We start from the raw sequence: 27,944 nt of genomic DNA on the forward strand, positions 1-27,944 counted from the left end.
TCACTCCGAGACCGGCAGAATGTTCTGGCTGTGGGAGTCGCCCGTGAGGCCCGAGGAGCGGAGGGAGCGCCTGTGCAGAATCCTGTTCAGAATCTCTTTGCAGCTTTTGCGGTACTGGTGTCGCAGTAAGGAGTACACGAAGGGGTCCGACGCGGCCTTGCTGTAGGCCAAGCACTTGGACAGCACCCCCCAGTGGGAGCCGATGGGCACCGAGGAGGACAGCTCCACCAGCCTGCGGAGACACAGGAGCCTGTTACCCAGAGCCCAGCCCCCTCCCCGGCCAAGCCGCAGCTTCTCTGGGACTGCCTCCTAGACAGCACCTTACAGCAACAGCAGGACTGGACGGTGCAGCAGGCCCTCAGTTCACCCCAGCTCCTGGAGTAACAACGCACTTCACACGTGTGACCGTGGAACCCGGCGAGATGTGACTGTCTCCAATTCACGCGTGAGGCAATAGAGGTCCAAGGAGGTTGAGTAATTTGCCTAAGGTCACACGGCCAGTAAACTGTAGAGGCAGGATTTGAACCCAGGTCTGTCTGACTCTGGAACCCAGGCTTACCTAAGAAATAGGCTAGTGGCTAAGAGTGGCCTGGCTGCTGGCTCCAGCTCTGCTGCTGTCCTGCTATGTGACCCTGGGCAAGTCATTTCCCTTCCTCGGGCCTGTAGGTTTTATATGAAAAAGGAGGAGGTTGAATAAGATCATCTCTACGACTAGAAGAGACTGATTCTTTGCGTCAAATCCAGCTCTGCCCTCCTAAGAAGGCTGCCTGGGAGGGAGGGCTGAGATTAATTTTGCAACCGTTCTGCAAAGCTCAGAGTACGTCCTGAATCAGGAAGAAGCCGCAGGTGACAAAGGCCTCTTCCCAGGGTTGCAATTCTGGTGGCCCTTGGCCACAACAGCAGCCAGGGTCCCCTCGAGTGCCCTCATGATACGTGGGAGATACAGCCCATGTCTCAAAGGGGCATTTTTCTGAAAGTCCCCCAGTGCCCATCGAACAGCTCCATTCAGTGGGGCTAACACCAGGCTGTGAGGAAGTGAAGGCCTTCCTCTGTGTCAATGGAATTCCCCCCCCCCCAAATCAAGCCTCTTACTCTTTCTCAAGAGTGTCCAGCACCGGTGACCATATTTGGACCTCATCCAGCATGGATATAAGGTAGAAAAGGCCACAGCTTGGAGATCCTGAGTTACCCTCTCCCTGCCCACTGCCAAATGAGGAAACGGAGGCCCAGAGAGGAGAAGGGGTTGCCCAGCATCACACAGCAGGGAGTGAGAGAGGAAGGTCCGGCACCTGCTGTCTAACTGGGATCTGGCACCTGTCTTCCCCTGGGGCAGGGCTGTCTGCAGGATGGCAGGCAGCCGTGGTTCTCAGTGTGGTGGGCTGCCCAGGTGAGGCCCCAGAAAGGACTGACTCAGGCGGTCACTCTGCACGGCCAACCTGAGTGCTTTCCCTGACTCTCTTTGGGCCGAGGTTGTGAGGACAAGCTCATGAAGGGAAGGAGGAGAAAGCTGGTAGGGTTCAAACCTCCATTGCCATGCCTCCCCCCTTTATAAAATATTTTATTTCTTTATTTGCCAGAGAGAGTGAGAAAGAGAGCGCACAAGCAGGGGGAGCGGCAGACAGAGGGAGAAGCAGACTCCCCACTGAACAAGGAGCCTGACGCAGGACTCGATCCCAGGACCCCGGGATCATGACAGGAGCCAGAGACAGACACTTAACTTACTGAGCCACCCAAATGTCCCTTTTTGAACAGACCCTTAATGAACCCATTCTGAAACCCTCCCATTTGGCTTCCTGTTTCGAGAACCATGGGCTACCCTTGCCCTCTGACCTCGTGGGAGAATGTGGCCTCATTTCTGCTCATGTCCTTGTTAGCCTGAATGAGGAATGGAGCTGTTAGCATTTGGGAAAGCTGCACTTTTAAGAAACCTATTTTGGGAAGTGATGACTTTAAGGGGACAAAAACTCTGAATTTAGAATTCACACCTGATAATAACAACGAAATAGCTGAATGCCAACACATTGTTGCTATGTGATGCCGAACGGCTTTTCCAAAACGTCTGCTCTCCTCTGTGTCGCTAAATTCAGTCTTAGCGTTCTTGGCTCTCCCGAGAGGACTTATTAAAAGAGCCAAATATCATTAAACCATCCAGCAAGATCAACATTATTATTTGCACGTTCTGTAGATTTCACAGTTTAATAAAGTGATTCGGGACCATGTAAGATTTCACCGCTAGATAATTAAGAGATAAAATCTATTTCGTTTGATTCTCAGAGATTTTATGTAAAGTCTCAATTCTCTGCCGGGTTCAGTAACGATAATTCCCCGTTGCGTGTCTCCTTTGGGCAAAGTACTTGATGTGCACAGTCTCTCCTCTTACAATTATCCTGTAGCGCGGGCATCATTCCCATTTCACAGACCTGGAAATCCAGGCTCAGAGAGCCAGCGGCTCCTACGTGGAAACCCGGTTCCACCACCTGCAGCCTGAGTGCTGACTAAAGGGACTCAGATCCAGCACCGCAGACGGGACAAGATGAGCTCTCCATCTCTCCCAGCCCAAGAACCCCTTCTCCACGGTTCCGCGCTGCCCGGAACGTTGTCACTTGCCCCTGACCACAGCACACTCAATGACTCCTGCTCTGAAAAGCCAGTGAGTGGCCTTCATCAGGGCCTCCAGGCAAAGAGATGTGCTGGATGAGCACAGGCCTGGACGCGGCTCTGGTGGGGCACCACCCCCTCCCATGCTCGCATGTGACCGGCAGACCCACTCCCTGCACCTCCTGAGCACGTGGCCCCTGCCCCACGCTGTGCACCTGCTGTGACCGGCTTTGCGCCAACGTAGCTCTTACAGTTCTAAGTCCCCATTTATTCGAGGGGACTGAGAAGGGGCCGGGATTTCCACATTGCCACGACGGCTGCTTTCTCATTCTAGATCTGGGCAGGGCTACCAGGCGGCCCCCTCCAGATGACCCTGTATAGAGGGAACCCTCCAGCCCATGTTATGCCAGATCTAGCTCCGCTCAGCCCCTCCGAGCCCCCTCCCCTCCAGGAAAGGGGCATTACTGGTCTGATCAGTCTTATTCTCCGTGAGGGCAAGGTCACTGTGTGCTGAAGGTTCCTGCTGCTGTGCCTCTTCTCTCTTTAGTGAAAAGGAAAAGCACGTGGTGGATGATTGAACTCCCCTCTCCTGCCCTGGACGGCTCTGACCTGAGAGCCCCGAGTTTAGGGATTATTGGGCTCAGGTGTTCATAAAGCAGGACTTCGTTTCCCTTTGTTCTATCACCTGCTGTGGGTTGAACTGTCTCCCTGAAATCCCTATGTTGAAGTCCTAACCCTCAGTACTTCAGAGTGGGACCTTATTTGGAAGTGGAGTTGTTGCAAACGAAATCAGTGAGGATGGGGTCAGCCTGGAGTTGGGTAGGCCACTAACCAATATGACCGGTGTCCCTATAAAGGGGGTACTTTGGCCACAGAGTCACACAGAGAGAAGGCCATAGGGAGAGGGAGGTAGAGAGACTGGGGGATGCTTCTAGAAGCCAAGGAATGTCAAAGACTGACAGCAGACACCAGAAGTCAGGGGAGGGCCCTGGAACAAGTTTTGCCTCATCCCCGGCCTCAGAAGGAGCCAACCTTGCCAGCACCTTGATCTTGGATTTCTAGCCTCCCGAACGGAGACAACACACTTCTGTTGTTTAAGCCACTCAGGGGTAGCTTGTTCCGACAGCACTGGGAGACGAATACACACCCAGTGAGGAAGCCCCTGGGGCGGCAGGGGGCAGTTAGGCAGGGCCGGCTGTCTGTGACTATAATAACACAACAGGGTACCAAGCCCCACTCTGTTCCCAGAGCTCTGTGTGCGGCAAGGTGGAGCCCAGGGTTTGCAGAAGCATTGGACACTGCCTCGTCTTCGACCTGCAGGAAGCAGAGCTCCTTGCCGCCCATCCCTGACCTTCCATTAAGCACCAAAGTGACTCTCCATGCCTTTACTGCCTGGGATACAAACCAGGAAAACCTCTGCCAGCGGGCTCTGCTGGGGGGGGGGGGGGAAATGTTTATGCTTCTGTGCTCCAAATGCACACGGGCCTGCCCCCGACGGCCCTGACACAGCTCCCCGCTCAAATCCCCCAGCGTGGAAGGCCACACTCTGGGTCCACAGGGCAGACTGGGGAGGGGGAAGAGGGGCAGGACGCTGCTTTTCCAGCACGCCAGGTAATTCTGCCACAGGTGGTTCAGGGATGTGCTGCGAGTACCCGGGGGTGTCCGAGCGCTGCCAGGATGGGGGCAGGTGTGAAATGCCGCAGGATGGGGCCTGTGCACACATAGGAAGCAGAGCCCAGGCATGGATATTCTTCTGACTCAGGGTGACGCACAGCAGATCCCCGCAGACCCCCTCCCTGCGCCTCACTCCGCCAGTCCGCGGTGCCTGGCCCCACCTCTGCACCCCTCTGCCCGGCATTCACTGGGGGGATTCTTCCAGGGAGCCATGCTCCGCTGTCTTGGCAGGAGGCCCCTGATCTGGGTCACTGGCAGGTCCCTGCGCGAGCTGTTACCGCAGAGGGCTGATGAGGCCCAGAAGCCCCCGCCCCCTCACCCTTCACCCCCAGGTCTCATCCCCACCCGGCAGCCTGGAAGTTCTGCCTGAAGGGAGGATGGGGGTACCTTTGCCAGAACTCCAAGACATTCTCTGAACCTCCAGAGAGACCAGTGTCTCCATTCTGCTCGACAATGAGAATCTCCAAGGAAACGAAATTGTGGGGGGAGGACAGGACCAGTAATAGCAGCAGCTGTAGACCCAGCTCCCCTTCCGGCTCCCCCGGGGCTCAAGGCTTTGACGGCCGCTTCACATTGTCTCAAGCCCCTGACAGAGGCCCCTCTACTGCCCAGAGGAGGAACCACGGCACGGTGGTGTGCCAAGGCCACACGGCCTGGATGTGGAAAAACCAGGAGTTGAAGCCTGGGCTGTGGGCACCAGCGAGCACGTGCCTGTCTGGTGCCGGGATGCCCCTCCCAGCTCCTCGACCCCGTTCCAGGGTACAAAGGCCTGTACCTTCAACTCTTGCACGTAAAGCAGTAAATTAGTGCCCTCTCTGTACACCTTCAGTACCTCCTTCCTCTCTACTCCCCCCGCTGCCGTGCACACACCCTGTACACACACACACACACACACACACACACACACTCGCTGTGCACCAAAGGCGACATGGGCCACAGAACATTCTTTGGGAAGCCAGCCTGACGTCTTCCCAAGACTCCTGGAGAACTTGGCTTCTGTATTTGGAGACCTGTAAGTAATAAGCTGACACTTTACATTTTCACGAGATATTAGACTAGAAGACATTTTATTAAAAGAATATTAACACTGGACAACCATCTGCTCATTGAACCCCTCTGCCATCTACATAATTCCGTGACTTTGAAAAGCCAGAACAATGTGCTGTCAGGTCCACTAATGCTTCAAAGCCGCACTCTGGTGATTTGGGACAACCGTAATTATCCGTAAGCATATGTCGCTGCAGAGATAATAGCCTTACGAATGCTTCTAGACATGTGAATTTGAATTCAGAAAAATTTAATTAGAGCTTTTGGTTGAGGATCTGTTGTGGATCTTCAGACCCTGCTCAAACATTTGGAAAAAGCCAAATGTGACCCATCAGGGCTCTAAGGACCTGGGAGCCACCGGGAGTGTGTGTCAGAAGGTAGCCACTCCCCTTAAGAGTGAAGGTGGAGATTTCCAAGTGGCTCTTTGGTTGGGACAGTTGGTGCAACTGTCTTCCTGAAAGGTATTTGCTGCACGGCCCGCGCTGTGCCAGCCAAGTCTATGGATGGTTCCCGCTGCCCGAGCTGATGGCCTCTGGGCCCTACTCCAGGTCTACCCAAGCTGCGGTCAGCCAGGTGGTCAGAGGTGACCCCATGCAAACCCACCACTTCTACCTGCCTTTCCCCATAGGGGTCGGGTGCTGTGTCTGGGCTCACCCGGACCTGCTTGGGCGTAGGAATTTGAATGGGCTTCTACCCCGTAGATGGGCGTCTCTGTAGTTCCCGTTGCCTGGTCCCCAGGCTTTGGAGATACAGCATGGCTGCAAGGTTAAATTATTGCCAACAGGCTTGACACTGACCTTTAACCCTTAATCCTGCCAGTTGTTACTCCTGTGACCTTAGGTAACTCATCTCACCTCTGAACCTCTGTAAGACAAGGATTCTAGTACTTACCTTGCAGGAGAGCTGTACTAAGTGCAATCAGGTACGTACTGGTAACCCCGAGGTGCGTTACAGGTGTCCCATGATAGGTGACAGGTGCAGCTATCAAGACTTCGAGTTCTCCAAGAAGGGGAGCTTGAGAACCTATTTGAAGACCTGAATGGTTCTTGACCCAAGAATGATGCCTTCCTGTCTAAGAAAGTTATCAGGGAGATGGGAATAGATGGGGACCCCCCCCCCCAGCCAGCCAGATCTTTCCTGATCAACTCAAAAAGGTGGCAGAGGTCACAGCAGAAGCCCCTTCTCTTTTCCAGCATTCCAATTCTGCCAGCTCCCAGCGTTCACCACGGCGGTCCCGACACGGACCCGCCCTCTTGCACACGTCCCCATCTGTAAGGCTGGATGGGTGCAAGTGGAAAACAGACCATGTGGATAGACAGTCACTGCAGAGTGGGGGCAAATACTAGCTTCCCAGCTGGTAGCTCAATGACGGGTTTAAGTGACACCTGGACAGCTGGCTCCCACTCATCCCCCAAACTGCATCTTTCTGCATCTGAGTGGGTCACAGCACACAGTACCTTCCTACTTCCTCCTGGAAGGAGGGCGGGAACCCCTGTGTTCTCAGAGGAGAAGCAGAGCAGTGCAGCACGAGGGCCTTGCACGGGCAGACTGGAGCTGGAACCCCAGCTGAGTCAATGACTGGATCGGGCGAGCCTAGAACCTGTCTTAGCCTCAGTATCCTCACCTCAAAATGAGGGTGAGACTTAGGCAGGGAGGGTGGCGCAGGTCTGGGCACAGAGGTGGGGCTCAACAGGATTCGTTCTGGAGTCAGAGCTGGTTCCTAGCTTTTCCTCTCCGAATTCCACATGGTCAGCCAGTTGCCGCCTTGGGGGTTTTGACCGTCATTTCCGTGCATGGGAGCGAGGCAGAGAGCAAAGAGTTGGTGCTGTACCCAGAGAGTCGCCGGGGCCGCTCCGTGGCTGGCCGAGACTGGGCTCAGGCTGCCCAGCAACCTGTGCCTCGTGAGCACGATGATCTTTGCAATTCCTTCCCTCTCTGTGCCTCAGTTCCCCCATCTGCAGGGTGTCGCTCACAGGGCTTGCCCAGCCCAGCCCTTGGGAGCAGCGCAGGGTGCAGGAGGATAACATGAAAGTGGCCGGAAGGCACAGCCATGTCAGGTCCGGCTAACCTGGTCCCAGAACGTAACTCTTAGCTCCCACAAGCCCACCTCTGCCCAACACGCTGCCTCCTGGGGCTTGTTATCCCTCATGAACCCAGGAGCCCTACACACCCCGGGGACCTGACCCCTGGCAGGGACCCCACTGGCCTCATATTCTGGTTGCTACTTTAGGGCCCCGCCGCCCCTGAGCTCAAGTCACTGGGACCCTCATCAACCAAGCACCTGGCAGGTCAGAGAGACACAGCTGCCTACTGCCCCCAGGAGAGCTTGTGTTGTTTGACCAAGGAGGTGACCTCCTTCTCCCTGAGCTCGGGAACTCTCCAGGGCCCACCCCTGCCCTGTTCCCAGAGTTTCGGCCTGTCCCAGGGAAGGGTGGCTCTCCACAAGGCCTGCTGAGGGGCGGCCGGCTGGCCTGAGTCCAGGAGCACCTGTGTGATGGTTAGTGTCACGTGTCAGCTTGACTGGCCACGGATGCCTAGATTAAACCTTCCAGTGAATCTGTGGGGGTGTTTCCAAATGCGCTTAGCGGTTGAATCAGCAGACTCAGTAAAGCAGGTTGCCCTCCCCAGCTGGGTGGGCCTCAGCCGATCTGTTGAAGACGTGAATAGAGCCGGAGTCAGAGGAAAGAGGAATTCGCCCCTTTTTTTTTCTTGCCTCACTGATTGAGCTGGGATATCTGGTCTCAGCTTCTCCAGCTCTTGGGCCACGACTTAGACCATCAGCTCTCCCAGTGGCTGGGCCTGCAGATTCAAACTGAATCACACACCAGCTTTCCAGAGTTTCCGGCTTACAGAGGGTAGATTGGGGGACTTCTCACACTCTCTCTGCTATCCTACGATCTGTCCCTCGATCTCCCTATGTAGCTATCCTACGTGTCTGTTTCTCTGGAGAATCCCAATACCACGTGGTCATTTGACAAGGTCGTCTCTCCCCGTGGGTAAGAGGGTTCAGGGGAAGGGAGTCAGGGAGCAATCTGCATGCCAGACGTTTTAATGCCACAGCCACAGACGCGCGTGAGAAAGCAGGGGAGAGGTGGGGTCTGTGAAGACCCACCAAGCTTTCTGAGAGTCTGAAGAGCTGGTAGGCAGCCTACTGAGGCGGGAGGCCCAGCTCCACCATGGACTTGGTGCGAGAGTCTAGGCAATGCAATGGTCCCTACAACCCAGGCTCGTTTCCTCATCAGTGAAGTGTGTGTGTGCATGCTTGTGTGTGAGTGTGCATGTGTGTGAGAGTGAGTGTGTGAACTGGACCTGTGGTTCTCAACACCACTCAGGATTAGAATGCCCTGGGAGATTTGAAACCACCAATGCCAGGCGCCACACCGGGGCTGCTAACTAAACTGGTCCAGTGTGAGGTCTGCGTGGGGTTCGGGGGCTCAAGCTCTCCAGATAATGCTAATGTGAAGCCAAGTTTGCAAACCACACAGCCTGCGCCTCGTCTTCTGAGGCAGGGGAGGCGTTCACTCACTGCCCTTTCCCACCGCTCCCGGCCTGGCTTCACGGTGCCCCTCGGCAGGCGCTCAGCTGCCACCAGCCGTGGGTACCCGCTGGCCCGCAAGGCGCAACCAGCTTGCGCTCCCTGGATGGGAGACCACGAAGGGACCTTCCCTTCCAATACCCCCGGCTCTAGGTTCTCCGCAAGGAATCACTTCCTGCAAGAGGTTAAATCCTCAACTACACTTCGGGAGTGGGGTCTGTCTTCAGCTCCTTCTGAGGTGGGAGGTCAAGTGGACACTTGGAAACCCGGCTGGGAAGAGCAGGAGAATCCGTCACCACCAGAAGCGACCGGCATTCCAGTGTTGGTGGCAACGGACAGAGCTGAGCGCCGTGCCTGGTTACCTGATGGGCTCCCTGCACCCAGTGTGTGGTTCCTGGCCGGGCTCTAAGCAGGATGGGAGAGTTTGGGGCAGGTTCTCTGGGGGTGAGTATGAGAGCAAATCCTGCCCCAGCCCACCCTGTTTGGCAGTGTGGACCCCGTGGCTGTGAAAGTGTGGTTCTGATGTGACCCGGGCCACACCCAGGAGACCCCTGGAGCCCACAGAACTCCCTCCATGTGAAGAGCATGCTGGCCTATGCCCGGGGCGTGTGCCTGGGGCCTCCCGTGACCATAAACACTACACACCTCATCAGAACCTCTTCTCATGTCGTGTGGGGATGGGACAGGTGGTTCCAAGAGGGGTATAATTTCATGGGGACTAACTATGTGCCAGCCACAAACTCGCCTCCCTGCCACCCTTGTTGGGGCCTGATGTCCCCCCATTCAAGCCGTCCAAGAGCCCCTGCCTCGGTGCACCTGAGGTGGAGGGAGACAGTGACTTGGCCACTCCATGTATGCTCCCAGATAAACTCTGATATGGAGCAGGACCCTGGACAGGGAAGCAAGTGAGGCAGAGTGTCCTGAGCACTCATGCAGCATAGCAGGACTGGGGGTCCCGGGGGTTCCTGGTCAGCGAAGGACGGTGATATGAGAAGCTAAAGGGCAAGGGAAGAGGGTGCTGGGAGGAAGGGCATCAGCACACCTCATACCCCAGACTGACTACAGACCAGTGCTGTCCAGTAGGAAGAGAAGGCAAGCCACAGGTGTGAAAAGATACAGGTGAAATTAAATTTAATTGTATAGTTTATTTAATCCAAGGTATCACTATTCTTGATGGAATCAATATAAAGTGTGTGTGCATATACATATTTTATATGTATTACTGATTATATTATTGATAATAATTGATTATATGTAATTATTGATTATTGATTATACAATATTGTTAATATTATTAATATATTATATTGAATATATATATTTGGTCATGCTAAGCCATGGAAACTCAGTGTGCGTTTTCTACCTACAGAGCATCTCAATTCAGACAGGCCATGTTCAAGTGCTCTAAACTTGGGTAATGGGTAAACACCATGCAGGGCTCTAAACCTGGCTCATGCTGTCCCTTCTGCTTGGATCGTCCCTCCAGCATAGCCAAACCCACTTCACAAGGCTGGTCCAGAAAGCTCCAGCCAGGAGAGCTCCCTCCGGCCTCAGAACCATTGGACCCTGTCCCTATCAGATGACATGATATAGTGCTCTGTCCGGGTGAGAGGCCCATATCTACGGGGTCAGTGTCTCCACAGAGGGGGTCTCTGGCAGGACCTCCTTCTGCAGGGTCTTTTTTATGCTCTGCACAGAGAAGGTGCTGGAGAAATGTGTGCCGAAATGAAATGAGGGAATGTCTGCATATTTTATGAGGTTTGCTTAGGATGGTTCCTTTGCTCACATAAGAAAGCCAAGACAGGAGCTGGGTGGGCTGGTGGCAGTGGGGGAAAGAGAGTCTCTTCAATACAGGGTGTTGGGTAAAGTGGACGGCCACATGCAGAAGAATGAAACTGGACCACTTTCTTACACCGCCCACAAAAATAAACTCAAAATGGATTACAGACCTAAATGTCAGACCTGAAGCCATAAAACTTCTAAAAGAAAACACAGGCAGTAATTTCTCTGACATCAGCCGTAAAAACACTTTTCTAGATCTGTCTCCTCAGGCAAGGGAAACAAAAGCAAAATTAAACTATTGGAACTACACCAAAATAAAAAGCTTCTGCACAGCAAAGGAAACCATCAACAAAGTGACAAGGCAACCTACGGAATGGGAGAAGATATTTGTAAGTGACATATCCGAAAAAGGGTTCATATTCAACATGTATAAAGAACTTACACAACTCAACACAGAAAGAACAAATAATCCAATTAAAAGATGGGCAGAGGACCTTGAACAGGCATTTTTCCGAGGAAGACAGACAGATGGGCAAAAGACACATGAGAAGCTCAACATCACTCATCGTCAGGGAAATGCAAATCAAAACCACGATGAGATACCACCTCACACCTGTCAGAATGGCTAGAATCAATACCATGGGAAATAACAAGTGTTGGCGAAGATGTGGAGAAACGGGAACCCTCGTGCACTGTTGGTGGGGATGCGAATTGGGGCAGCCACCGTGGAAAACAGTGTGGAAATGCCTCAAAAAATCAAAAATAGAATTACCATATGATCCAGTAATTGCACTACTGGGGCTATATCCCAAAGAAAATAATACCAATTTGGAAAGATATATGAACACTTCTTTTCATAGTAGCATTATTTATAATAGTCAAGATATGGAAGCAACCCAAGTGTCCACTGACTGAGGAATGGATAAAAAAGATGTGATACACACACACACACACGCACACACACGCACGCACACCCCGTGGAATATTACTCAGCCATAAAAAGAACGGAATCTTGCCATTTGCAACAACATGGATGGAGCTAAAGCGTATAATGCTACGTGAGACAAGTCAGGGAAAGAAAGAAAAATACCATATGATTTCACTCGTATGTGGAATTTAAGAAACAAAAAAGAAACAAAGAAAAAAAGAGACAGACAAAAACAACAGCTCTTAAATACAGAGAACAAAGTGGTGGTCGCCAGAGGGGAGCGGTGGGCGGGGGATGGGTGAAATAGAAAGAAGGGGTCAAGAGTACGCTTGTCTCAATGAGCACCAAGTAATGCACAGAAGTGTTGAATCACTGAATTATACACCAGAAACTAATATAACACCGTATGTCATTTATACTTCAATAAAAAAAATTAAAATTTACCAGCACCCCCAAAAAAGAAAGTCAAGCCAGGAGCTGGTCGCTGGTGGTAGTGGGTGTGGGGGTGGCTTCGCCAGACTATTTGGATGTATGAGGTTTTCCGGGCATAGCTTTTTCTCCTTGCTAAGTTGCCATTCATCCCCATAAAAGATGAATGGTTTTGCGAATATTTTTAAAAACCCCAAATGCATCAAATCCATTTGGAGGGAACATATTGCATTGTGAATCTACCATCAATTTTACTGAAACGTTATTTTCTGGGCACCATTAGAGGAACCAAGCTATAATCAGAAAAAAAGGAAAATTTTGTTGGGAAATGAGATTAAGCCAGAGAAAAATCCAATAGTTTAGAGCTGGAACCACATTACCTATTCTCCTCCGAGGGTTCAAGTTCCTGTCATTAGCCCACAGGTCCCCTTTCCTGTGGGACCTAAGAGGAGAGCTGTCTGCCTGCCCTCCCCTCCCACTGCCTCCTTCCTGGTTGGATTGAGTCCCCTCACTGCACGCACCAGCCAGTCGTAGTACGAGGGAGGGAGTGCCAACCACAGACGTCATCCACGCCAGGCCTGTGCTGCCCACGCTCCCCACGCTCAAAGCCCTTCAGTCCTCAAAACAGCCCAAAGAGGCAGGCACTGCTCACTTCGATGGGAGGCTGGAGGCTCAGAGAGGTGATACCGCTGGCCCAGGGTCACACAGCAGGAAGAAGTACAGCTGTGGTTTGAACCCAGGTGGGCACATTCCAGAGCCCATGCTGGTCACCACCCTGGGGCCCTACCCTGGGACAGCAACAGAAACCCACTTGCCTCTGCCTGGGCTTCATGTCCGCTGGAAAACCTGATCTATGCAAGCTCTGGCGTCCTGGCTGGGTGTGGCGTGTCTAGACCACGGGTTCTCACCCAGGGGGAGGCTGATCCCCAGGGCAGTGTCTGAAGACATTTCTAGTCGTGAACGCGGAGCAGGAGGGAAGTAGAGGCGAGTCATGGGTAGAAGACACAGGGCTGCTAACAGCCTCCAATGCACAGAGCAGCCCCACCACAAAGGGGATCCCACTCAAATTGTCAGTATTGGGAAGGTCTAGTCACCGGCTCTAGAAGTAAGAACTGATGGCTCTGCTCTGCCCAGGTCAGACCTATCCAGGGACCTGCAGGCTGTCCCAGGTCCAACGTGCAAAGCAAGATTTCCCCCAGAGGAAGCGGCTGTGAAAAGACAATGGAAGACTCTCCAAGAGGAGTAAAGCCAGGGGCTGCCCTGGGCGAGCAGGGCCCCTAGGAGGAGGGGCTGAAGAAAGTGGGGATTTCTCCAGGGAACCAGATGTCAGCTCAGCATAGGGATGGACGGGAGGAACCGGGAGGCCTGGCTACGGTGGGTTCCTCCTCCCGAGAGCATGCAAGCCCGCCCCGGGGGACAGCAAGGCAGGGGGTCCCTTCCCCCTGCCAGCCGAGGACAGCGCATGGCGTGGGACGCTGGGATACTGGGCTGTGTCCTCTTCAATTTCTCTCTCTCTCTCTCTCTCTCTCTCTCTCTCTCACACACACACACACACAGACACACACACACACACACACACACCCTGCACAAATCCTACTTCCCAGGCTCAACATCCACTTCCTAATTAAACATCACAAAGTCCCCTTTCATTATCAACTTCCCAAACAGCTAAGCCCGGCCGGATACAGAGTTGTGGGGTTTTTTTCCCATCCAGTGTGCAAAACTGATGGGATGGTATTTTTTGCCTGGCTACAGCATGAGAGAAATCCTGCAGCTAGAGCAGGTTGGCTTTGGGAACGCACGGCCCCACGGCCAGCGAGCTGCGCCTCGGAGCACGGGGTGGGTGGGGGGGCTGCAGATGGGAACGAAGGTGGCCAGCTCACAGCGCCTGCACGAACAGCGGGAGGTCCCCAGAGCGGCGAGACAGACAGGCCTACCCGGCTGGGCACGGAGCAGGATCCCTGCGCCCTGTGCCGATGGCATGTGGTGCCCGCTGTCGACCAGGGTGTCCAGGCGGAGGACGCCCGGGGGACGGGGCCACACCGTGCTCCGTGGGCAATAGGAGCCCAACGAGAGCAGGGTGTTTCCTCTGTCCATTGTTCCCCTTTCCTTTCCCTTCAGGCCACTTAGGGCTGGGGCCGAGGCTGCAGGGTTAGACGATGTGATTTGGGAGTCTTTCCCATTCCTTCTGGTTCTGAAGGCTGAAGAGAAAAAGCAGGCATCCTCCTTCTCACCAAACCTGTCCAGTTCACGGTCACCCCCAGCACACCGTCTGGAAACATGTGTCCGAGAGAGGCCGGTGACTGCTCCAGGTCATGCGGGCCCTGCTTTGTCCCCTAAAGCCCCGGTCCCGCCAGTGAGGCTCACCTGGTGATCACGTAGGGCGCGAAGCACACGAGGAAGGTCCCTATGAAGGTGCTGATCTTCTTGGTGGCCCGCTGCCGTCTCCTCTTCTGCTCCTCCAGACAGCGCTCCCGCACGCTGCGCGAGAGACGGGAGGATGACTTGTTATGAATGAACACAGGCCGGGCCTTGAGTGCAGGGACTCAGGGAGGGGCCAGAGAGACCTGAGGTCAAGTCCCAGCCATCAGCATGTGACCTTGGACACGCATGGCATCGCTAAGCCTCAGGGTCATCATCTGTGAAATGTGCATAGTAGTATAATAAAATGCCACCAAGGGCTCTTTCGAGAATTAAATGCAAAAAGCACACAGATGCACGAGATGCGTTCAATACATAAAGCAGATAAAGCCGTTAGCACAGTGCCCAAGTGCAAATAAGTATAAATTTGCATTATTACTGCCCATGAAATTCACCGACCACTTGCTATATGCCAGCGCCAGAGTCTACATTCTCTGAGTGCTATCTGTGATGCTTGTCTTTACCAATATTCATCCTGCCAGGTGTGTTCCACCTTCCACGTGGGTTTCGCCTGCCCTGTGTTACCGTGAAGAGTACGAGCTCAGTGAAGCCAAACAGTTTGCTCAGCTGGTCAATGGAGACAGGACTGGAACCCTTGTCCGTGTTTCTCAAAGCTGGTCCTTTCTACCTGGGCTGACCTGGACTCTTCCTTTCCTCCACGCCTTCAGTCCCGGGTCTTCCATCCCAAAGCCTCAGCCCTGCCTGGAGCTATAGGCCCTACCTTAGGGGGTCACAGGGAGAAGTCACTGGGTTCCTTCAGGGACCAAGCTCAGTGAAGCTAAGAGACTGTCAGGTCTCTGAGAAATCAGGGACACAGCTTCGAGGATGGAATCAGGAGCTTGCTGCCTAGGCTTCTAACCACACCCTGGTCGTGACTCCCCTGGCCCCAGGGACTTTCGAGAACTGACATCTCGTGCCAACGGAGAGAAGTGGTTTGTGCCGCCCACTTCCTGCAGCCACAGAGTGATTCATGAGCACCAGTGAGCTGTCTGTCACCACCGTCAGAGAACGCGAAGAGCCATCCGGCCGTTAGGTCTTACATGCTCCGTCCCATGGGATTCCATGTGGGCAGTTGTTCTGCCCACATATTTATTTTTTTTTAAAGATTTTAATTATTTATTTGAGAGAAAGAGAGTGAGCATGAGTTGGGGGGAAGGTCAGAGGGAGAGGGAGAAGCAGACTCCCCACTGAACAGGGAGCCTGATGTGGGGCTTGATCCCAGGACCCTGAGATCATGACCTGAACCAAAGGCAGACCCTTAACTGACTGAGCCACCCAGGTGCCCCATCTACTGTTTATTTTTAGAGCTACCCTATGTCCCAGCAATTGCACTGCTGGGTATTTACCCCAAAGATACAGATGTAGTGAAAAGAAGGGCCATATGCACCCCAATGTTCATAACAGCAGTGTCCACAATAGCCAAACCGTGGAAGGAGCCGAAATGCCCTTCAACAGATGACTGGATTAAGAAGATGTGGTCCATATACACAATGGAATATTACTCAGCCATCAGAAAGGAAAATTACCCAACATTTGCATCAACATGGATGGAACTGGAGGAGATTATGCTAAGTGAAGTGAGTCAAGCAGAGAAAGACAATTATCATATGGTCTCACTTATTTGTGGAACATAAGGAACAGCAGGGAGATGGGTAGGAGAAGGAAGAGAAAAATGAAGCGGGGGGGGAACAGAGGTAGAGACGAACCATGAGAGACTATGGACCCCAGGGAAACAAACTGAGGGTTTTGGAGGGGAGAGGGGTGGGGGGATGGGCAGCCTGGTGAAGGGTATTAAGGAGGGCACGTATTGCATGGAGCCATGGGTGTCATATGCAAACGAGGAATCATGGAACACTACATCAAAAGCTAATGATGTATTGTGTGGTGACTAACATATCATAATTAAAAAAATAAAATAAATCACGTCATTCCAAAATGAACAAGGAGGAAGACCTTAGACAGAGTTGCCCAGGAAGTGGAGATAACCTGGCCAAAGTAGGCCCTGACTATAGAGCCCTGGCCCCAGAATTAGGCCAGTCCGTTCAGGGAAAGCAAGGAGCAGAGAGAACGTGCATGAGCCAGGTTCACACGCAGCATGAATGCCAGGGCGGCCTCCCCTTCCTTCCACAAACACTGAATCAAAACTCTTCTTCACCGTATTTCCGATCACAGATGGACGATTCCATGTTAGATTGGATTGAAGGCCCCTGAAATTCTTGCAGGACTTTTTCCCCTTGCCTGGGAATGTAGAGTTGGGAACTGGAGTTTGGTTTGGTACGAACAGGTTTCACACTGGCTGGAAAAGGATTGCTATCAAATCACATTACTAATTAATTTCTAATAACTAATATTAGTAACAATCCACATTTCTCGAGGCTTTAACCCGTTGCATTTTAGACACTTTGATGGAGGTTCCTGAGCCTCAGTTTATTTGATGCTCACATCGCTATACATTGAGGATTGATACAACTATAATCTTTTTTTTTTTTTCAGATAAGCAGATGAGGCCCAGAGGGGTTTAGTAAGTTGCTCAAGATCACACAGCTGGTGAGTAGTGGTGCTAGGATGACCAGCTTGTCCTGGGTAATCAGGACTGTCCTGGAAAGTCTCGCCTGGAGACTGGACTGGAAACCCCCCCCTCCATCGAGAGCAAACGAGGACAGTCGGTTGCCCCAGGTGATGGCAGGATCTGAACCCAGGTCATCTGACTCTGGAAGCTTGAGTGTCATCTCCCAACTAGTAGGGATCTTCACAAGCCCCTTGGGATGCACCAGGGCGTCATCTTATCCAGAAAATCTGAAGAACACAGCCGACGGGGCAGGAGGACTGGGAGACTTTGCCTGAGGTCACAGAGCAAGAGTCAGTCTTAATCTCCTAGCTCCTCATTTATACTCGGGTCTCTGCAGTCTTCTATGAACGTCCTCTGGCTCTTGTAACATGTGCGTGATATGGGTGGGCGCGGAGAGAAGTCACAGGTCCCCACCTGGGAGGTCTGGGTACCATGAAGTAATTGATTCATTTTTGTCTGCCCAAGACTGTCCTGGTTTCAAAACTCAAACTCCTGTGTCCTCAGAGAGCCCCGTCAGTACTCGGCAAACCAGGACAGTGGTCACCCTAGGGCACAGTAAGTTTGGTATATTCTCTATAACACAGGCCCATTTGTTTTAGCATTGAAATATTTCCCCCAAACATTCATGTAATTGACTTGAGAAATGGTGGAGATTTGGGACACGAGCTGGGTGTCCTGAGCCATCATGGTACACTCACCCCATGAGAGGAGTAGGGCATGCTAGGCATCCCCTAAAATGAGCACCACATCAAGGGTACCCCAAAGAAACCGATGGTGGCACTGGGGCTGGGCCCTCCTCCCATCTGTGATCCTGACGATATGGTCCATTTCTGGATGCTTCAGAATAACCCCAATGAATGAAGGAGTTCTGAGTTAGGTGTCCTAGGCCCAGCTCTGCCCTCATTGCTGTGTGGCCTTGGGGAAGTCACTCAGTCTCTCTGAATCCTGCTCCTCATTTATCCAAGGGGAATTTCATAATGGCTATAACTAGAGCTACCATTTATCAGGGACAGAAATGACTCATCAGCTAGCTAGCAAGCTCTTGAGGAGTGAGGAGCGTCCTCCGACACCCCCAGGAGGGACTGCACTCACTGCTGCGAGCTGAGGACCTAGTTGTCTCCCCTCTCCCCACCGCACCAGATAGTCCTTCCTTAACGACGTGAGGAATACTTAAAAGCAGCTATCGGTAAAAGCTTCGGAAGGATAAACAGGCATATTTCAGTGACCCTAAAGGAATAAAATGGACACTGTACAGGCTGGAATGATCAACGTCACTGCTGTGCACTGTAAAAATCTATGGGGAATAATTCTCTCTGTTCTTGCAAAGCTTCATACAACAGGAAACATTAAATGGCAAGCACTCTGCAGACACAGTATTTCTGTGGGTGTCCGCAGTTCAAAGCTCGATATCTGACATCCAGAAAACACCCAATCAAGTCCATGTGGTATGAAGTGATGAACCCTTAAAAAGACGTCTTAGAAAATTAAGTCTCGATCATTTTTTTAAGTGACCTCCTCAAAAGAGATGATGGTAGAAACCTGTTCTGACACCGGTTTTTTTAAATGAGCCTTAAAAATCTTGAGCCGATTGGACAAAGCAAGGCCGTGAAAGCTTCCACTAGCCTGGAGCCCTTTCTCGTTAATAGTGTGGTAGTAAGCGTGTGGCCCCAGAGCCCGCTGTCTGGGTTCAAATCCAGGCTTCACCACTTAATTGCTGTGTGGCTCTAGGCAAGTTACACAACCACTCTGTTCATCAGCCTCTTCATCTCTAAAATGACAATTCTAAGAGTATGTATCTCCTAGGGTCTTAGTGAGATTAACATCCAAAAAGTACCTAGGACAGCGCCTGACTCAGTAAGCACTCAGTAAATGCTAACCACGATTATTATCCATTCAACATGTTTACTGAACGATTACCACGTTCCAGTACTATCTTGAACTCCAAAACCACAGGGCTCCCCCCCCCCACTACACAAGTTTTCTCTCTGCCCTAGGCAATTATGACAGAGAGAGAGACAGAGAGTCAGAAACGGCTGTAACCAGGGGCTATGCCGGAGGAGGTCGGAGCTGAATCTTGACTCTCGTGCTGGCTCTGTGACCCTCTCTGGCCTCCAGGAACCCAGTGGATACTGTCTTAACAGCCCCTGGTATCGCTGCAGGTGTCTGAGGCGGATGCCGTGTCTGGGTTAGCACCCACATGGGCTTAGTCATGTCTCTGCTCTGGGACAGACTGGCTGGACCCCACGGTCACACGGTCATGTGTAGTATGGGAAACGCCCTCATCCACCCAACCCAGCTCACAGATGGAGAAAACGAGGCTCAGAGAAGAGAGGAACGTGCCCCGCCCCGGCCCCAGAGAGTGAGATGCTGGCAGAGTCAACACCCAGTTACTGACTCCCGGTCTGGTGTTCCTGGTCAGGAACCACACGGCTGCTTCCCCGAACTCCTGCGAGAGGACGGGTCCATCCTCCCTGCCCAGAGCTCCCCCAATTTACAGGTAAGGCAGGGAGATGGCAGGAGAAGGAGGACAAGGCAGCAGGGCACCCCCCTTGTTTATTATTGGGAAGCACAGTATGAGAGCATCTCGCCTGTGCCCAGAACAACAGAATAAAAGCACTCTGCACTCGCTCTCATTTTTGTTCCCCACCATAGCTTTGCAAAACTGAGCTCCTTGAAATCTGGTAGCCCTGTGAGCTGTTGTTTTATTTATTTGCAGATGAGGGCACAGAGGGCCAGTGGGGTTTATGCCATGCCCAGGGTGGCACAATGAGTTCAGGACAGAACTGGGACTCCTGACTCCAAGATCTGGGGTGTTTCCCCCAGATCCTACTCCTCTCCATAGGATCACAGAGCAATAAGCAAGCTGCGTCTAGCCACATGAATGCATTCTCCGGATTGTTCTGGGCACAGCGGTAGCAGCTGGAGTCTTCAGACTTGTACGCTGACTCTGCAGTGCAGAGGGTGAGAGGCCCCAAATCTCTCTGTCCAGCAATCTTCTCCCGGAGTACAAGTGAGTGGATCAGTGTGGGGCTTCCCACCGCTTCTTTGTGACAAAGAGATGGGCTTTCTGGCATCGTGACATGTGCGGCCAGAGAGATGTTCCCCAGTAGGCATCAATAAATGGCAGAATGAACAGAGAAGGCCAGGAATATCTGAAGTGAATAAACGAGGCAATCACAGCCAAAATCTTCCAGTCCCAGACACCGCCATGCCCAACACAATGGTCTGGCCCTGAATGGTCCCCAGATGACCGCAGTCGGTCCTGAGCGCATGCTCCAAGTACTCCCAGGGCAATCCAGATTGTTTGCTGGCTTTTAAAAGAACAAAACAAAAGGCCAGGGAACAGGCTGACCGGTGATGGAGCAGACCTTGGGTCTGGGGTCAGGACGCTAGTGTGAAAAGTCCTGTCCTCAGATCTCAGAAGAGGGGGCCCTGTCCTGGGTCCTGGATAGTGAGGGGACCACGCCCCTCCCCCCAAGAAATCAAGACTTCATGTGCCCACCCAGAGCCCACATCATCCACTCTGGATCAAGCTCCAAGTACCTGGAACCCAGGATTCCCTGCCCAGATGCCCCGTTCCTGCTTGCAGAATGTGAGCAGGCACCCTCCCCAGGCCCATAGCCGAGAGGGTGGAAAATGCCGCAGGTATGCTCGGCTTAGGGTTTGAGGGGTGGAGGCTCCTCGCGGTGCTGGGTAGAGCCAGGGGTGGGGAGGAGAGGCCGGGGCCGTGTGCTTGGAGCTGAGCTGTCAGCTCTCCCCACCATGGACGAGGCTGAACTCCAAGGAGCCCGAGAATTCTAAATTTGAACCCAGCCCTGCAGAGGGTTATAAATGTATACTTGTCAAGGTAGGAGGATAGAACATATTTCATTTAACAGTTTGTAAGCTTAATTTAGAACTTCTAAATATTTATATAGATGGTTTGTGAGCCTCTATTTGCACTTTTGTCCCACCTAGAAATCTTAGGGGCAGAACTGGGCACAAGTTTTGGCTTGAGCCACATTCTCGATCTGTTAAATTAGGCAAGTGCCCTGCCCTCCTTCCCTGGGTCTCCCAGTTTCCTCACTTGTAAAACCAGTGGCACAGTGAGGTTTACCTCCATGGGCCCTTCCATCTCCTATGCCACAGCTTGGACGCCCTCCAGGGCCAGCCCCTTAGCCAATCCTCCGCAGACCCTGGTCACAAAGATGAGTGCGCTTCACCAACTGTGAGGTCACTGACCCGTCCTGGCGAGCGGCGGCCCTCAGCTGGACTGGGGGAGCAGGGATGCCCCGGCACCCTACCTTTGCCCCACGTCAGGTGAAAGCCCACGCCACCGACAACACCAGAGAGAGGACCCCCCTCCCCACTCGTCCGGAGCTGTGGTTTGGGAGAACAGAACCAAGCAAACAGAGCAATCGGAGGACCAGGTGGGTAATAAATATTAGGAATTCCTAATTGCTTTACCAATGTCACAACTTGCAAAACCACCACAGGAAGACGGAATGTGGGGAATGTCTCTCAGGACAGATTTAGTTTAAAACAGAGGGCCCCTGATCTTTTGGCAGTGTTGAAACAGAGGAGCCCCGCCTGCCACTCACGGCGGCGTTAAGCACTCTGTGGGAAAAGCAGGCCCCACCAGGGAGCTTTCTGACAAACGTCACCTTGGGCCTCAGGGAACTCCAAACGGGCCCCTTCTAATTAAGTCCCAGGAGGCCATTAGTGTGGTGGCTGTTAAGGAAACTTCCAGCAAGCGAAGACTCCACCTGCTGCCCTGGCTGTCCCGATAAGGACGCCTGGCTTCTGCTGATCCCCCAGTTCCCTTGGCTGTCAGCACCAAACCAGCCCAGGAGGCTTGGCTGATCTTTCTGGAGCCTTCGTGCCTAGGGCTTGGAGGTTCGAGGGGCAGCCTTCTCCGTCAGACCGAGCTAGCTCTGCAGTTTCTCATTTGTGGAGAGGAAGAGTTTGGAGCTGCCGGGAAAGAAGGCTGTGGATCAGCTGTGAGGAAGCTGGTGCCCTCCTGTGTGGCCGTCACCCACCCTCTCGCTCTGGGGACCTGTCTCCGCACAGAAGGCAGGTGGGGTTCCCTGAAGGGACAGTGCTGTCACATGTGCCTGCTACGCTATAACCTCAGGCCGGCGCTCGGCCAGTGGGGCCTGTCTGAACTGGCTGAGGGCCACCGCTGCCCCAGAAGCCCTTCCTCTCCCCAGCCAGGGCCTCATGACACTGGGAATCAGGGCTCCTGAGAGCAGCCCGGGGCTTCAAAGAGGTCAAGCTTCCCCCAGAGGGGAAAAGAGGGAGCATGCTAGCCTGGAGTCAGTGACAGATTTGCAAGAGTGGAAACGGCCCTATATCCTAAATGGGCTAAAAAGGAGCCATGGCCCCTCCAGTTCTGGAACGGGGAAGGACAGCAGGGATGGGATTTACACCGGTCTGAATAAGGACGGATTCCTTTCCTGGCTCAACGCCTTCTCTGCTTAGACTCGTGGTGGGAGGGCCCGCAGTAGGAATCGTTCTAGTCCCGGTTGTTCAACACTCCCTCAGCTTCTAAAAGAGCCCCAGTCAAGTCCTAGGGATGCACCGTCTAAAGTGAGAGCCTCACGCCCGGGAGACGGGAAGGGGAGTAGCTCTGCAGTTGTGGCTGCCGTACATTTCCGTAAGCGACACTGAACCGTGAACAGACACGTGCAGTGAGTCAGCCCGGGCTCTTTGTGGTCAGTGTGCGTGCATGTCACCTGCGACGTGTGCACGTGCGGCGACCCGTCTGTTAGACGTGCAGTTTACACACGAGCATATGCAATGCATGCAGCTCACACATTCACACACATGGGTTCAGAGGCCCGGTGTCTCTGTGCTATCGGTCATGCACATGTAAATACCGTACATGGGGAAGCCTCTGTGGCTGGAAGCTTTGGCCCGGCAGGGAATGAGGAAGGGCCATTCCGAAGTGAAACGATGAACACACACGTGCATGCCATTGCAATGTGCAGACACAGTGAAGTTTAAGGGCTCTTCTTTCTATTGCTCATGGGCAGAAACAACGCACATTGAAGGAAACTTTGCTCAGACTGACACCTCCGGTCTGTCCCCCTCAGCCTTGAGCTTACTTCTCCTTGGGTGGGGAGGGGCATTCACACCCTAAGGACCCAGCTCCCTCACTGCCCCCCCTTAGGAGCTCTCTGTCTACCTCACTTTCTGCGCCATCTGGAAGCCAAAGCCCCCGGATTCAGGGTCCTGGGTGACAGAGGGGAAACCTGCTCTTCCCTGGAATGATGAAATATAAAATGGCAGAGTCCTCAGAGACACCTCCAGCTCTTTCCCCCCTTGGGTTCCTAATCTCATAAGGAAAGCCAAGGTGAGCTCAGGACACCTCAGCTAAGAGTTTCCTCCTTCCTTCCCCGAGATGCTCCAGGGGATGGCAGGAGTTCCTAGGGAGTAGCCGCACCTGAAATGCCCACCCCAACCTGCCTTCTGAGACAGTGGCCAGATGAGGGTGGAGGTGGTGTGGGCAGGTTTTTCCCAGGAGCCTTGTGGGTGACACTCTCCCTCTGCAGGGGCCTCCTGCCTCCGAGTCTGGGAGACGCAGGGCAGTGCCGTTTGGGAAGAGCAGGAAGAGACCCCTCCAGTTCCCTCAGAGCCCTTCAGATGCTCCTTTAAGGATCTCCAGAGGAGGGTGCAGCCCGAGGACTCACACACACACAGGATCAGGAGACAGAGGCATCGCCAGACACAGAGAAAGGAAAGACCCAGAAGAGCAGGACGTTCCCACTTGAAGAGCTCTCCACGGGCTCCCCAAGCATCTAAGCCACACTCTCAGGGCCTGATTAGAACCTTTTAAAGGACTCAAGCACTGAACAGAGATCACTGCCTTCTCGCCTGCTGTTTAAAGGGAAATCGACAAACACATCAAAGAAGTATCGGAAGTCCAACAAAGTTCGGACTCTCCTTTCTACCCCGAGGCTTCAAAAAACGTACAGACTGTTTCACCCACGTTTTTGGCGGCCCTGCTTTGTGGATGCTCTAGGCACCTGTCTCAAGACCGGCAGCACTGGTCCCTCCCCCCCACCTGTGTTTTCCAAAGAAAGAATGGAGGCTCCGTGCGTGGCAAAGGGGCCTGCCCGAGGCCGCACGCTGGGGCCACCTTCCTCCCCAAGAGCCCTCCTGGAACCGAGTCCCCCTCCCGCGGCACCCCCCGCCCAAGTCCTCCCCGCCCCCCCCTCACCTGGGGTGGATGTCCACGAGCAGCACGAGCGTCTGCATGGTGATCACGTCGATGCGCTTGCAGTGGAAGCGAGCCACCTTGAGCACCTTGAGGTACGTGCAGCAGAGCACGACGAAGGACAGCAGGAAGCTGAGCGCGTGGAAGGCGCCGGTGAAGACGGCGAAGCGCAGGCGCTCGTCGGGCCGCCGGCTGCACAGCGTGCACGACGCGTACAGCTGGTGGAAGCCGAGCCAGGACAGGGCGAGCGCGGCGGCGGGGAAGGCGAGCGCGTGCAACCACGTGTAGGCCACCATGAGCGCGGCGTCGCGGAGGCGCATCTTGGCGCGGTAGCTCAGCGGGAAGACCACGGCCACCCAGCGGTCGATGCTGAGCGCGGCCATGCTGAGCATGGAGTTGGTGGCCAGGAAGGTGTCAAGGAAGGCGGCCAGGCGGCACAGGCGGTCCCCGGCGGGCTGCCGCTGCGCCACGACGCCGGCCAGCGTGAGTGGCATGTTGAGCACGGTGCACAGCAGGTTGCCGCACGTGAGGTTGAGGGTGAAGAGCGCCGGCGCCTGGCGGCGGATGTCGGCGCTGTGCAGCAGGCACAGCAGCACCAGCGCGTTGGACAGCAGCGAGACGCCCATCGTGCCCACCAGCAGCCCCGCCAGGCCCGCGTCCCACGAGTTCATGGTGCGCGCCCGCCGCGGCGCTCAGGGCCCGCCACCCCGCGCCGCCATGGCGCCCCCGCCGCCGCTCAGCCCCGCGCCGCCGCCGCCCCGCGCCCCCCCGGCCCCCGCCGCCATGAGCCCCCGCGCCCGCGCCCCGGAGCTGGCTGCCCGGCGCCCTCCCGCCGCCCTCACCCCATCCCTCTACCCGCGGTCTGCCGCCGCCGCCGCCGCCGCCGCGCGCGCCCGCCGCCGGCTCCCGGCTCTCTCGTCCTGCCCTCTCCCTGCTCGCTCTCCCTTTCTGCTTTCCCCTCCACTTTCTCGCTCTCTCCCGCCCGCTCCCTCTGCCTCTCCCTCCTGGCTGCGCTTCTCTTCCCTCTCTCCCACTGCTGTTCTCTCCGTCTGTCTCGCCCACCCCCAATTTTCTCCGCCCCTCCGGTTCTTCCCCCTCTTCGCCTCTCCTCTCCCTCTCTGGAATCTGGCTGCTTCTATCACAGAAATCCCCGCTGATGCGCACACACGCTCTCGCACCGAGAGAGAGAACCGGCCCTGAAGGCTCAGGTGCAGGGTGATTGGCTTCTTGCCGCTCCCCCGCCCCTCCAGACCTCCCCTCTGTGTGTCCAAGACAGGCTGAGTCAAGGAAGTCTGTCTGAGAAAAGGGACGGATGCCTGGGCACCTTCACGCCTCAGTGCCACCTGTCCCAGCCTGAGCACCAGCCCAGCCAGACCTTGACTTGGAGGTCCTACCCACCTGTGCGGGTGGAGGGGCCCAGGGCTGATGTGCTCCTCCCTCTCCAGGGAGCTAGGGGAACTCAGAGAGGCTGAGAGCGGAAGGAACCCGAATTTCTCCATCCTGCATGACCAAGGGCCTGGCTCCAGGGCACCTGCGGTGCTCCTGGGGGTGTTCAGTTCTCCAGGTTCCCTTCCCACCACCTTTCAGCTGGAGCTTCTCAAGTCTGCTGGGGGGATGCTGTCACATCCTCTGGGCATCCCCCTCAGCGAGGAGAGGCCTGTGTCCGACCCTGAGCACTCACAGTTGGGCCAGCCTCAGCAGCGCCATGGTGTGGCTCAGCATTCCCAGCCTGAGTTCCAGCTGCTGCCATCGCCAGCCACACACACCATCTGCCCTGGGTCTGGTGAGACAGCAAGTACCAGTTAATGAAGGACCTAGATGGCATAATGTGCCGAAGCTCTTCAGAGAAAGGGGAGGAGGGTGGGTGGCCTGGCTTGGTGGCAGCCTCAGGGACTCTGGGCATCCAAGGTGTAAGCCTACCTTCAGGAAAGTGCATAGAGACGGTGGCCCTTCTGTCCTTTTACCAAGACCCTGCAGGGAAGGTGTGTGGACCAGAGCTTCCCACCACCACCCTGAGAGCCTGACTGAACATTAACCAGCACACCATGGCCTTCCCAGGACCCTGCTCAAGTTACTAACCTTGTGGAGCCTCAGTTTCCTTCTTTCCCTTTCAGAGCTCTGGTGAGCAATAACTATGATGGTGTGTGTGCAGAGCCTTGCCTCCCAGGGGAAGAAACGGAGCCGAATGCCGGTTGTCTCCGCATCCCTTGGCCCCCTCACAGGGCCCACAGAATTCAGGGTTGAATACACGTCTTCATGAGATTCTTGGTGTGTGACCTCAGAGTGGGGTGTTCACCTGTGCGTCTCCCCTGCTCCCAAAGACTGTCCCCCCACACAGCCCCTGGCTTGAGATAGGTGTCCGTGCACTGCTGTAGAGTAAATAAATCAAGGAATACATTTCTGGGGGCACCAGTGGGTCCACGATTCTCACACTTTGATGTTTCTCAGACTCACCTGATAAACTTGGGGTACTGGTGAAAGATTGAGATTCCTGGGTCGTACTTGGTGTTTCCAAATCAGCAGGTCGGGGGCTCTGCATTGTCAGTGGGCTCCTTAGGTAACTCCAGTGAGGGTGATCTGTGAGGATGCCCGAGGAGCACGCTCAATGAGAAGTGGGCTGGTGCGCCGGCTGGAGGTCTGCTCATCACCCCCAGCACGTCCTCCAGCAATGGCCTGAGTTCTGGCCCGGAGGCACATGCCAAAGCGACACCAGTGTGTGTAGGAAGCACAACGTCAAGAGCTAACTAATACCCTCATAGCACTTCGGCATTTACAGAACACCTCCAAACATTATCACACTGTATTTAGTCCCTGCAACAATGACCAGAAAAGGACACTGAAGCTCAAAGAACATGCATGGGCGAGCTGGTAAGGGAGGAAGCCGGGAGCAGTGGCTCCCTAGATTGGCCCTTTCTGCACACTCCCAGGGTCTTCCATCACCTTCTCAAGCAGGCGTCCTTGGTGGGGAACTTGAAGGTATCTCAACTTAGCAACATTAAAATGATGTCAGTGACTATGTAACCAGGTCTAAGAGCAATAAGCCAGTGAACGTGCACACACATGCACACACACACACACACACACGCATGCACACACATCATTTTGAAGATCATTTGCCTTCTGAATTCTTAAAGGCAACATTGAAAGGTTAAAATGCCAGAAAGACACTCAGAATATTTTAACTCCGTTTCCTAAAGAACAGAGTTCATTTTCTTCTGGTTGTGAACAATATTTTCTGTTCCTAGGGGGGCTGAAGGAGGACTGGCTTCCCTGGTGACCAGGTCCCCAGCCTCCATGGCTTCAATCAAGCTGGGCCTCCCTCGATGCAGGTGCTGACAGAGCCCCAGACACCAGCAGGAAGTTCATAGTCACCAAGGAAGGGAGATGCCTGTTCCTGTCCAGGCCTGGATGCTGGGTCCCCACTGCCTCTTGTGAGTGGACTCGCACCTGGGACATCTGATCAGGGGGCATGAGCAGTAAGTTCTTGGAGCCTGTCCTCAGGGGGCCACAGTGTGGCCAGATCTGTATGTCTGCATACTTCTCTGAGCTGGAGAGAAAGGATGGGATGTTCATGACAGCATTAACATGAGTCATTAAATGCTGTAACTGGGCCCCGTGGGTATGTTCACAAACGGAACTGAGTCTCATCCCTTCAGATCATTGAATCTAGTTCTACATAGAGGCAGGCACATGCACCCATGGCTGGGAATCTTTGCCACAACCTCCTGCATAAGTATCATGAGTCTGTCTTGATAAGCAAAGG

General features: G+C 54.1%; 1 protein-coding gene across 1 annotated transcript; it reads right to left on the reverse strand.

The window, feature by feature from the left end:
• Nucleotides 1-24,852, reverse strand: GPR26 (G protein-coupled receptor 26). The gene is made up of 3 exons (XM_026493671.2): nt 24,185-24,852; nt 14,361-14,474; nt 1-232 (listed from the first exon to the last, which is right to left on the reverse strand). Exons 1-3 carry the CDS (start codon nt 24,850-24,852, stop codon nt 1-3), a joined length of 1,014 nt encoding a protein of 337 aa, XP_026349456.1.
• Between the last annotated feature and the right edge of the window lie 3,092 nt (nt 24,853-27,944).

The sequence above is a fragment of the Ursus arctos genome, unplaced genomic scaffold (genome assembly GCF_023065955.2).
Source record: "Ursus arctos isolate Adak ecotype North America unplaced genomic scaffold, UrsArc2.0 scaffold_7, whole genome shotgun sequence".
Classification (NCBI taxonomy): Eukaryota; Metazoa; Chordata; class Mammalia; order Carnivora; family Ursidae; genus Ursus; species Ursus arctos.